This window comes from Delphinus delphis, chromosome 3 (genome assembly GCF_949987515.2).
Source record: "Delphinus delphis chromosome 3, mDelDel1.2, whole genome shotgun sequence".
NCBI lineage: Eukaryota > Metazoa > Chordata > Mammalia > Artiodactyla > Delphinidae > Delphinus > Delphinus delphis.
In genome coordinates, this window is record NC_082685.1 from 171,715,741 (window position 1) to 171,727,705 (window position 11,965).

An 11,965-nucleotide genomic window follows, 5' to 3' on the forward strand; every position below is an offset into this window, starting at 1 on the left:
CGAGCGTTACCGAGGGCTGGGCCCTCCAAGGACAGCAGTGTCTTTGGGACAGCAGGGCCCAGTGGTCTTTCAGAGGCTGTCCTCCCCAGGACCAGTTCTTGCAGCCTCCTCCTCGGCCTGGGTGAGAGCCTCTTGCCCTCCCTGGGTCCCCAGGGAGCAGGGGAGAACGAGGCCGTGGACCCCGGGGCCCCCGGGCAATGGCGGCACCGGGGGCGGTGCTGGAGCCGGCCCAGTCAGCACCAGCGTGGGCTCTCAACCCCCAGATGCCTCTGCAAGTCGCAGCAAGGTTCAGGCGAGGGGGGGAGGATGCAGGCCCAGCCAGGCCCTGGGGGCGCGGAGACTGTGCTTCACAGCGGCTCTGCCAACAGGAAGAACAAAAGATATATTGAAACGTGCTCCTTGGGGAGCCAGGACCGACCACAAGTGGGGTCACGGCGTGGGCTGTGCGGCCCTTCAGAGGGGCCGAGGCTGCAGACTCGCTTTCGGACTGACCACTCCGCCTATGCCAAAGAGAGACCTCGCCTGCCAGGGGTGTTTCCATCACTTCCCCAGAGCCAGGAGGGCCTGGCAATGTGGCAGGAGGGCTGGGCCAGCTCCCTGCCCTCGAGGGCAAGGGCTGAGGGGCAGAGGACGGCCGCTGATGCTTCTGGCCACTGGGTCAGGGGTCCAGAGCAAGGTCAGGCCTGACGGCATCCAATTATGGACTTTGGGGGAGTCCAGTGAAGGGAGGCCCTGCCCCCCAGGAAAGGACGATGGAGCCGCACTCCCGGGCTGGTGCCGCCTCCAGACGCGCCTGCTGTGGTCAGGGTTACAGAAACCCAGCAGGACCGGACGCTTTCAGGCTGCCAGCGCTCCCTAACTCCGCAGCTGTTGTTGTTAAAAAGGCCTCGGTGAAAGTGAAATGAGTTTATCACCCAATCAAGGTCGTAAACACAAAACCTGCCTTTGCTCATCCTTAGCTATGAAAAGAATCTTAGTGCAGGCAAGCTCTGAGGGGAGGGTGACGTGCCTGTCCCTGTTGGCCCCGGGGCGCTGCTCAGAGCATCAGGGACAGCAGGAGGGAGGAGGCGGGGGGAAGAGAGCCGACCACCGACCCCGGGACTGAGACCCAGGCAAGCCCCGCCCCTCCCCAGGGTGCACTGCGCCTTCCCTCCCTTCCCGCTGGGACCAAATGGCTCCCCCCACCCCATCCTTACTAAGAGGACACCCCCCAACCACCCTTCCTCAGCCCAGGGAGTGGGCTACAGTGACATGCACCTCTGGGAGGATGCCTACAGGCCTGCCGCCTGAACGGGGCCCACCCTCCTGTTACAGAGCAGGCCCAGAGGCCACAGCTGGGTCCTTCCCACAGAAGCCACTGGAAGCTCTGGACCCGGCACCAGGGCAGGAAGCCAGGGGCTGGCGCCCCCCTTCTCTCTCAGTGGAAGCCCTGTTCCGCGGGGAAAACGAAAAGATGGCAACGCCTGGAGACAAAGCCAGCACAGCCCTGCACACCAGCAGTGAAGCAGGCAGAAGGCACTGCCTTTCCGGTCCCTGCAGGGCTTTGGAAAACAAGGCGTGGGCGGTGAGGGGGACAGCAAGGAACTTTCTCAGACATCATCCAAGTCGACAAACCTTAACCGTCATTGCCTGGCCACGAATCGCAGGACAAACAAGTTCATGGTTCTTTGAAGTGGAAATGATGAGGGTGGGGGAGGACACCAGGGCGAGGGGTTCCAAGCTGCCTGAGTGAGGGTCAGGGGTCAGGGAGGCCCAGACCTGGGCCCACCACGGGGCCTTCCCTCCCAGCCGCAGGCTGCAGAAGCACACAGGCTGTCCTCGTGGACATGTGTTCCCAGGCCAGAGGCCCAGCCCAGCAGGGCTCTGGACAGGCCTGAAAAAGCTCCCCTGGCAGGTGGTCCGGTCCTGGGCAGGTCACAAGCTTGCTGGTCCCCAAGCAGTTTCTGTCACCTTGATACACTCACCTCCACCTGCCCAAGCCTCGTGCCCATACCGAGGCTCCCGCCCCGCCCAGGGCCTGCTGCCCTGAGAGCCTGCCCAGGTGGGAATCAGTGTGGACCCAGCGGGAAAAGTGGGCTCCACTGGGGTGAAGGGGCGCACGTAGGGAGGGCGAGGGAGGCAGGCCCGGGAGCCAGGAACCCAGCCTACTCGGAGGGGTAGCTCGCAGGCCTTCAGCGGCCAGGCTCGCAGTTGGATCCCCAGCACCGGGAGACTGCGGCCAAGAGGGACTGAGGAGGGAGGAGGCGGAAGGAGGCGGGACTAGGGGGCGCTGTCTCCGGGCGCGGCTCCGGGCTCTGGAGGCCCCAGGCAGCGCAGCCTGGGCGCGGGGAGGGCCCCCGAGGGCTCCTGAGGAGCCCCAGGCCACCTCGAGCGTTTGGCCAAATCGAGGCTACCCTGTTCCGGCTGGGGTGTCCTCTCGAGCCAGGCGTCCCCGCCCCCACCTCGCCTCCCGCCCCCGGGCGCCCCTCATCCGGGCTCCCGCGCCCCGCGCACCCCGCGCCGGCCGGGCGGAGGGGAAAGTTGGCGAGCGCGCGGCGTCCGCGGGGGAAAGCGTTAATGGGCGGCCGGGTGGGAGCCGCGCGCTCGCTCGCCCACGTCACGCCGGTGCGGGCTCGGCTGACGACCGCGGCGCCTGGGGACGCCGGCGCGCTCCGCTCGCTCGCCAGGTGCTCCGCCTGGAGATGTCTCCATTAGTTGTCGCCCGCTCCCCGCCGGAGCGCGCGCGCCGAGCGGCCGCGCAGAGCCCTCGCGGGCGGCCGTCAGCGGCCCGGCGCCACCGCAGGTAGGCGATGTCCCCGCGCCCGCGCCCGCCCCCGCCCCGGGGTTCCGAGACCCCTCCCCTCTGCGGGGGAGGCGGAGGCTCCGCGCGGCCGCCGAGGGGCGCGGGCGGCGGCGACGGCGGCGACTCCCCGGTGCGTCCCGGGCTGCGCGCTGGTCCCCGCGGCCCCGGCGCCCGAGCGGCGCGGGCGGGCGCGTCCCCGGCGCAGGTAGGGAGTGGGCTCAGCCGCGCAAACTTTGCTAGGATTGCTGCTGCGCTGGGGGCGCAAAGTTTGCTGCCCGCTGGTGGGGTCTCTGGAGGCCGCCGCGTCGGCCGCAAGTGGCGGAAAACGGGGGGCGGGGGGCGGCGCGGGGCGCGGAGGCCGCGCCGAGCCGGGCGCCTGCGCTGGGACACCCGGCTGCCCTCCTTCCCGGCTCGGGCGGCGCCCTGCGTGCCAGCGGCGGGGCCGCGGTGGGAGAGCCGGAGGGAGCGGGCCGGAATGCGGGGCGTTTCGGGAGGAGGATTCACCCCGCGCGCCTGCAGCTCGCGCCTTGGCTTCATGGGGGACCCCAGAGGAGAGCCTGCGAAGGAGCGACCTGCCACCCTCGGGGTTCGCGAGTGCGGCGCACGGACACCTGGAACGCCCTGAGCCCCACACCCCGCACGGGTGTCCACGAGCAGTGGGCGGCCCGCGCGCCACCAGGGCTCGGCCCTGCGCCTTAGATAAGAAGGCCCCTGCCCGGGGCTGTGAGCTCCCGCCCCTGCCCTCTGGCTCGGGTCAACTTCTCTGGGCTGGAGAGAGCCCCTCTCCCCGCCCCCCGCGGCTCTCGATGCGGGGGACCGCGGTGGCCCCCGGGGCCGAATCGGCCAAACCGCGGAGGCTCAGCTGGTGTCAGGGGTGAAGCCCCGCCGGGAGCGGAGGAAGGTCTGGAAGCGACCTCTGTACCCAGAGGCTCTCCGTGGTTCCGACGGCCGACATCATCCTTGGGCAAAAGGGGGGGGCTTGCGGACCCCTAGCATTTGGGGCTAATCGTCCTCAGACCCCCTCGCCCTGGGCTCCTCTCGAGCTCAGCAGACAGTGGGGGCACCCGACCAAATCCTAGCCGCCGCCCTGCCCGTGGGGAACCTCGTGGTTTCTGGCAGGTCGTGCCCACGGGTGTATTTAGAACCGGGCGTCCCTCGAGGGACGTGGGCTCAGTATAAGCCGCGTCTATGCAGGTACGTGTAGCTGATGGTGCCTGCGATTCTGACACTCCTGTCTGTCTGCTCTGGGAAGGAAACCCGGGGTTCCTCAGCTCAAGGCTGGGCCTTTCTGGAAAGAGCACGGGCTCGTTATTCCTGTATTACCTAGGGGGCAAAGATGGCCCAGAAAGTACCCGGGTTCCGGCAGACAGGTTGTCAGCGGGGTGTCAGGGGTGTGCCCGCAGCTGGAGACAGACGGGCTAACGTGGCCTCCATGGGGCTGCGTGAGCGGCCCGCAAGGTCGCGCGATTCCTCCGGCAGCCCCAAGCTACCCCAAACGGGGGCGGGGCGGCCCCTCACGCAGCCTGGGCTGGGCCTGGGGCAGGAAGCGGAGGATCAAGGTGCAGGGCCCTGAGAAAGCGCCGCCGGTGAGCGGGATTTCAAGATCATGGAAAGAAGGTGGCCCGCGAGAAACGGGCGGGCGGGCGGGAACTGGGAGTGTCTATTTACGCACTAAGGCTGGAAAGGAAAACCGGAGAACGTAGCAGCGATGGTCACGGCAGCCCCTGAAACCTCTTCCCGAGAGGCCCCCACGGACCGGCTGTGCCCACCCGGCTCCGAGGGTGAGCACGTCTACTCAGGTGAATGGGGCGCGTTCAGGGGTACTGTTCCCCGCGAGCTGCGGCCCGAGTCTCCGGGGACGGAAACGGAAGGGAATGCAGGCCTGGGCGAGGCACGCGCGGCGAGCGGTAGCCCCGAGGCGCTGGCCGCTGGGACCTGGGCGGTGGCTTCCTCCCCGGCGCTGAGCGCTCACAATCGCCGGGGCCGGGGCCACGGCCACGGGAATGGAGTGAGGAAAGGATGCTGAATGCCGTCCTCCTGTGGAGGTTGCTGAGCCCTCAGCTACCCTGGGCTCCCGCGCCTTCCTGCCCCCGGCCTCATTGCCGGGGGAGAGTGAGTTGTTTGTAAACAAATAATGGAAAGTAGGAGGATGTTCCGTAAAAGCCTCAGCAGAAGCCAGAAAACTGGAAGGAGATGGGAGGAGGGAGAATGGGGGAGGGGAGGCGCAGAGGAGGAAGAGGGAGAGAGATTGAGAGATTCATTTCTGCCCGGAAGCCCCGGTGGCTAGTTTCTTATTATTTACAGGAAGGTGATATTAGCAATTCAGGTGAGAAAGAAATAAACACGGCCGCCACGAAATCAATACAGAACTCCAAAACAATTATTAATGTTATTTGACTCGTGTTCTTTATATATCTCTCCCGGCTACAGACGCTAAGCTGTCTGAATAATTTGCATGGAGCGTCTATTCATTATTTCCGATGATTTTCCTTGCGAGCAGCTCGGACGTGGCCGGCTGCGGTCCAACAGGATCGGAGAACTCGCACTTTCATCTGTAAATTAAAGCAATTACGCAGCAGATATTATATGATGTGCGCTGTGGTCTCTAGATACTCATCAATCACCTTCAACCGAGCTGTCAGAGCGGGCAGATTCCGTTTCTGGGAGGCAGGCTTGCAGCTGGGGAGAGGGCGAGAACGTCGTCATTAATTAGAGGGTGACCCCGGGGCGATTCACAGGTCTGAACCCAGGAATCTTTCCCAGCAAGTCAGCACAGCGCCGCCGTGCACGGCTCCCTCCCGGCGACCGCGGGAGGCCAGGCCGGGCGGGAGAAGCAGGGGCGAGCCCGGTCCCCGGAGGGTGGCGGCGCAAGAGGCGGGCCGGGGTTCCGGGTGGCCCGGGCGTCCCCTTACCGCCTGTGCGCTGGCCGCCACTCTGGACTCGGGCAAGGGCCCAGGGCCGGGACTGGCTGGGGAAGTGCAGGGGTGGGCGCTCGACCGCTCCCCAGACTGCTCCCTGTGCCCTGGGCAGGGAAGGGCGCCCCTCCCCCGTACCTAGGCCCGAAGGTCGCCGGGCGGAGCGAGCGCAGCAGGAGGGGCCCCGGAGCCGAGTCGGGAAAGCTGCTCGTCCGACCGCGCTGGGCTGTCTGGCAGTCCCGGGTTGAGCCGCGAGGGGCAGGGGGAGGCTTGAGGGAGGGCGGCCCGCGGGAGCGGGTGGGGGAGAAAAGGGAGGGCCCGTGCGCCGAGCTGGAACTTGCTGGGCGAGGAGGGGGTTGTTCCCCGGGAACACGGCGGCCGAGAGTGGCAAGCCCTCTTGGCCCACCGAGCCCTGGGGCGGCGGGCTCTGGGGAAGGCCCAGACCCACACACTGAGGGCATTCTGGCCTCCAGATGCAGACGCGCTGGTAGCCGCGCTGCTTCTGGAATTGCAGCCCGCTGTAGGGTTCGAACTGGTGGGAGGCTTTGCTGAGTCCCGGTTAAACAATAGTGGGGCCCGCGCCGCCCTCCTTCGCCGCGCGCCGGCCCGCGGAGCTGCCTTCCTTCCACCTGGAGGGGCGCGCGGAGAGCAGAGGCCCGGCCGGCCGGCTGGCCGGCTGCGCCAGCGCGCGGCTAATCTTAACTGTTGATTACATCTCTGGTGAAGACTCCCTCGTAGACCCCTCATATGTCTCATTTGTAATTGAGACTAATGATTACAGTGGGGTGGGAAAGGAGCAGCTGCTCATTAATTAATTTCTAATTAAAAGTGCCTCCCCTCCTCGGTGACTAAGGAGAAACACGGTTCTTTGGGGCACTATTGACTCCGCGGATGAAATTCATTTGTTACAGCCGTGCGCCCTCCGCCCGGGGCTGCGCGGCCGAGCGACCCACGCGTCTGCCGCCCGGCCGGGCTGCGCGGAGTGGGGCTGACGTCAGAGCCTCCGCCGCTTAAAGCCGCGCGCCGCTGACTTGACGGATTCGCACGACTCATTTTTTTTTTCCTTTTTTGCAAAATATGTATTTGTGTCGCCGCTGCGAGGCCGGTCGGTCCCAGAGACCCCTGGAGGCTCCGGACTGTGAAGCTAAAAGGATCGCCGCGTCCGTCGCGGCTCACTTTCCTACCCCGTTAGAAAAGTTTGCGGAGTGCGTGTCTGAATTAACCCGCTCTTCTGCTTTGCCCGCCCAGCGCCTAGAAGCCGGCGGCCCCGGAGCAGTGGCCGCGCCACGCCGTCCCCCTCGCGCAGGACCCCGCCGGCCCCGCCCGTCGACCCCGGGCCGCGCCCGCCATGTCCTACCCGCAGTTTGGGTACCCCTACTCCTCGGCACCCCAGGTAAGGGGGCCCCGCTAGGCCAGCAACTCGCTGTCGCCTCGCAGTGAGCAGGGTCTGTGACACGTACCCCTCGCGCCCGACCCGGGGGAGGGCAGAGGCGCTGAGGAAATCCGACCGGCAGGGCCCCATATCCCGTTTCGTTTGTCCTCCACCCCCTCCTGGGCTCTGAGGCTGCGCCCCCGGGGAGCCCAGCGACCCAGGATAGACGTGTACAAGAGGGCGTGAGCCCTGCGGCCTTGGAAACCAACACCCCCCACCCCGGGGAGGGTGTGAACATTCCGGGCCAGGTCGGGCTGGGCCCCATGTGGCTGGAGGAGGCCAGGAGCACAAGCTCGCCACGGGAAGGAACGCGCGGCCCGCTGTGGATGGCGGGAGCACCGAGGACACGGGGTGCGCGCTCCTGGGCTGCACGTGGGGCCGACTGAGGCCCAGGGCAGCAGCCTCGCGCCCGGGGGCCCCGCCCTTCCTCGCGGCTCCTCTCTCCACAGTTCCTGATGACCACCAACTCCCTGAGCACGTGCTGCGAATCCGGTGGCCGCACGCTGGCCGACTCCAGGCCGGCTGCCTCAGCCCAGGCGCCCGTCTACTGCCCGGTCTACGAGAGCCGGCTGCTGGCCACCGCGCGCCACGAGCTGAACTCAGCGGCGGCGCTTGGCGTCTATGGGGGCCCCTACGGCGGCTCGCAGGGCTACGGCAACTACGTGACCTACGGTTCTGAGGCGTCTGCCTTCTACTCGCTGGTAAGGGGAGGGGGTGTTTGTCAAAGCTAACCCCTGCCGCGCATGCCCCTACCCCTCGATCTGCCAGACTCACTTTCCCCGCACTCTGGAGGCAAGGGGGTTGGGAGAAGCACACCTTCGGCTTTGAGCCGCCTAGCTTGGTCCTGCGGAGCCCCATCATCCCCAGGGTGGGGGTGTCCTGGCAGGTGGGCCGTTGTATTTAATGTATTTATTGTTTTCTGCTTGCTGTTAAGTTGGGGTCAGATGTCTGGTTCTGTCGGAGCTCGCTCCAGCCTGCTGGGTCCCCTGGGTCCCCTGTCCCTCACTCCTCCCGGTCGCCCTCTTCCTCCCTCCCCCTCACTTCTCTCCTCCCCTCCTGTCACCACCCCCGTTCCCTCCTTCACCCTCCTCCTCTGCTGTCCCCCAGTCGCTCCCCCCTCATCTCTCCCCCTACCTCCTTGCCTCCCCTTCCCTCCCCCATCCTCCCCCTTCCCTCCCCCATCCTCCCCTTCCCTCCCCCACCCTCCCCTTCCCTCCCCATCCCCCTTCCCTCCCCATCCCCCTTCCCTCCCCATCCCCCTTCCCTCCCCCATCCCCCTTCCCTCCCCCCATCCTCCCCGTCCCTCCCCCATCCTCCCCTTCCCTCCCCCATCCTCCCCTTCCCTCCCTCATTCTCCCCCTTCCCTCCCCCATCCTCCCCCATCCCTCCCTTCCCTCCCCCCATCCTCCCCGTCCCTCCCCCATCCTCCCCGTCCCTCCCCCTATCCTCCCCCCATCCCCCTTCTCCTGTCCCTTATTCCCCCAACACCCCCCAACTCTGCTCCTCCTCACTCCACGTCTTGGGGCTCCTTCGCTGCCTGGGCCCGAGGCAGAGTCTGGGAATGGGTGATGCAGATGGGGGTGGGGAGGATGGGGGGCGGCCCAGTGGTCTGTGAGAGTGAGGCAGGAGCCAGTGATCCTAGGGGAGGGGCTCGAGCTGGGTCGCATCCGGGAAGCTGCGACCCCAGGCTCACCGGCTCCTACAGAACAGCTTCGACTCCAAGGACGCACCGGGATCTGCGCATGCGGGCCTCGCTCCAGCAGCGGCCACAGCCTACTACCCCTACGAGCCGGCGTTGGGCCAGTACCCCTACGACAGGTGAGGGATCTCACCCCTCCTCACTGCCCCTCCCCCTACGGAGCACCAAGCCCCGCCCCTACCAGCGCCACGCCCCCACTGAAAGTTTGGGCGGCAGAAGGAGGGGCATTGCTCGGGTCACGTCCCGCTGACCTTGGGTTAGGACCATCCCGGCCTCCTAGCAGGCTGCCGCCAGGGTATAAAGGCATCCCATCTCCCCTTCCCCGCCCCCACGCCGTCTGCAGTGTGGTTTCCGGGGCCCGATAAAGGAACTCAAAGAGACATAGGTGTACGTAGACAGACGGAGACCTGGCCGGGCCTCGCGCCCGCGCTCCTCCCCCACCCACAGAGACCTCTCTGGCTCCATCTAAGTTTAATCAAATATAAACATTAAAAGGCAGTGCCTGCCTAGGTAAAACCCAGGTCTTGCCACCATAAACACACCTCCACGACCGGGACTGCAGCCGCGTGGGCCTGGCGCTGGCCGCCTGCCCGCGACGCAGGGGCCGCTGCCGGCGCCCCATTGCCCAGCCTGTCTCCAGGTACGGGACCATGGACAGCGGCACGCGGCGGAAGAACGCCACGCGCGAGACCACCAGCACCCTCAAGGCCTGGCTGCAGGAGCACCGCAAGAACCCCTACCCCACCAAGGGCGAGAAGATCATGCTGGCCATCATCACCAAGATGACCCTCACGCAGGTCTCCACCTGGTTCGCCAACGCGCGCCGGCGCCTCAAGAAGGAGAACAAGATGACGTGGCCGCCGAGGAACAAGTGTGCGGATGAGAAGCGGCCCTACGCGGAGGGCGAGGAGGAAGAGGGGGGCGAGGAGGAAGCCAGGGCGCAGCCCCTCAAGAGCACCAAAGGTGCAGGTGCGTGGGGGGGGGGTTGGCGATGCGGGGGTGTCGCCTCCCTGTGGCGTCTCGCTGGTTCCTTTCGGAACGGGGCAAACTCCTGGGCCTAGGCGGCAAATTAATGCCCTGGCCCCGAGTGTGTGAGGCCCTGTGCACGAGGGGTCCTGTGGCAGTGAGCTGGGAGCACGCTCAGAGACCCAAAATCCCGTTCGAAACACTAGCCCCTGCCGCCTTTGATATGAGGCTGAGATCAGCTAGGTCCGTGTAGGCGTTTGGGAGCCTCCGAGGAGGTGGGAGGTAGAATAAGGCGCAGGTGCTTTGCCTGGCTCCCGGGTGGGCCCGTAACCAGGTCCCTGGAGTGAGGAAGGGGGTTCCCTTAACCTGCCATCCCGTCTCCCTCCACTGGTCACTCTTTATCTCCTGGCAGAGCTCACAGACAAAGAGAAGGATCTGGAGCTCAGCGACTTGGAGGACTTCGACCCCCTGGAGGGGGAGCCCCCGGAGTGCGAGCTGAAGCCGCCCTTCCAACCCCTGGATGGAGGCCTGGATCGAGTCCCCGCCGTGCCAGACGGCCCCAGCGCCCCAGGGAAGGAGGCTCCGGGCGCCCTCCGGATGCCCCTGGCCGCCGGGGGTGGGGCCACTCTGGACCAGGACCTGGAGAGGGCCCGGAGCTGCCTCCGGAGCACGGCGGCTCGGCCGGAGCACCAGGCGGGCGCGGGCGCGGGGGTTGGCCCGCAGGCCTGCGAGCCCAAGCTGGGCTTTGCTCCAGCGGGGGCGTCGGCGGGCCTCGAGGCCAAGCCGCGCATCTGGTCCCTGGCACACACGGCCACCGCGGCCGCCGCCACCGCCCTCGGCCAGACTGAGTTTCCCTCGTGCATGCTCAAGCGCCGTGGCCCCGCTGGCCCTGCGGCCCCCTCCTCGGCGCCCGCCTCCTCCTCGCCTGCGACCCCGGCTCCCGCCGGTGCCCTGGACAGGCACCAGGACTCCCCGGTGACCAGTCTCAGAAACTGGGTGGACGGGGTCTTCCACGACCCCATCCTCAGGCACAGCACTTTGAACCAGGCCTGGGCCAGCGCCAAGGGCGCCCTCCTGGACCCGGGGCCGCTGGGCCGCTCGCTGGCGGGGGGCGCCAACGTGCTGACGACGCCCCTGGCGCGCTCCTTCCCGCCCGCCGCGCCCCAAGACGCCCCCGCCTCCGGCGCCGCCAAGGAGCTGCTGGCCACGCCCAAGGCCGGCGGCAAGCCCTTCTGCGCCTAGCTGGCCGCCTGCCTGGGCGAGGAGGCAGCCGGCGCCCGGGCTGCAGGCTCCAACTCTTTTTCTACCGAGTTTCCAAAGTGAGGCAAGAGCTCGGCAAAGCTCAGGTCGCCAACCCACCCTGGAGGGAGGATCTGAACTCGGGCTCCCGGGGCCACGGACAAGCCCCCGGAGCGCCCGGACAGGAGTCCGCCCGGCCGTGCCAAACTCGGGGACCGAGCAGGATAGGGCTGCTGTCAGAGCAGCAGGGAAACACCCTGAAGCAAAAAGTTTACGTGCAAAAGTTTACACACAGAAGACGTTTCCGTTCCGAGGCCTGTCTGTGTACTTGTCTGCTTTGGGTTGAGGCTTTGCCGCCGTTCCTTGTGAAGACTCCTCAGCCTGCTGGCCTTCCGATTCCATCCTCCGCGCGTACTTTTCACCAACAACACTTCCACCGAGTTTACACTATTGCACACTCTTAACTCGATAAAATTACGTTTTTTTAATGTATGTTCACACCGATAATTGCCTGCTTCAGAGGCTAATATAACAAAACCAATAAAACCGAGTGATGGTGTTTGCATTGCAAAATGAACGCATTTGAAACCTAGGGATTTGGAAACTTGGAAGAGGAAAGCTGCCCATCCCCGGGGGCAGGAGTGGGGAGGGCTGCTGACGCAGAATCCTCGCTGGAGTTGCTTGCAGAGCCCAAGACTTAAAGCCATTGTTTTAAAAAGATGGTCACAGTAAACTTACAGGATTCTGTTGAATTCCCGAATAGAAGGCGATGAGAGACCCCAAACTTTTCAACTCTCTCCCATTGCCAGACTCCAGAATTTTGAGAAAGTAAAAGTTTCTTTGGCTAGATACGAATAAGCTTTAAACTTCCAAGTTCCCTGGAACTGTGCCCTGGTGGGGAAGGGATGAGGGGCCGTCGCTGCCCTCAGCCT

General features: G+C 65.9%; 1 protein-coding gene and 1 long non-coding RNA gene across 6 annotated transcripts; one reads left to right on the plus strand and one right to left on the minus strand.

The window, feature by feature from the left end:
* Positions 1-2,418: 2,418 nt before the first annotated feature.
* On the plus strand, positions 2,419-11,592 carry IRX4 (iroquois homeobox 4). 5 transcript variants are annotated; one of them, XM_060009697.1, is made up of 6 exons: positions 2,419-2,782; positions 6,946-7,090; positions 7,579-7,830; positions 8,835-8,947; positions 9,469-9,797; positions 10,207-11,592. In XM_060009697.1, the coding sequence occupies exons 2-6, from the start codon at positions 7,046-7,048 to the stop codon at positions 11,034-11,036; spliced, it is 1,569 nt and encodes a 522-aa protein (XP_059865680.1). In that variant the 5' UTR covers positions 2,419-2,782; positions 6,946-7,045; the 3' UTR covers positions 11,037-11,592. The 5 variants fall into 5 exon arrangements, with proteins under 5 accessions (XP_059865680.1, XP_059865678.1, XP_059865679.1 ...); XM_060009695.1 differs by lacking the exon at positions 2,419-2,782 and adding an exon at positions 2,874-2,987; XM_060009696.1 differs by lacking the exon at positions 2,419-2,782 and adding an exon at positions 4,448-4,581.
* Positions 5,163-5,951, minus strand: LOC138414046 (uncharacterized). Its single transcript, XR_011246436.1, has 2 exons — positions 5,836-5,951; positions 5,163-5,461 (listed from the first exon to the last, which is right to left on the minus strand). It is a non-coding gene; the product is annotated as an uncharacterized lncRNA (long non-coding RNA).
* Positions 11,593-11,965: the final 373 nt, after the last annotated feature.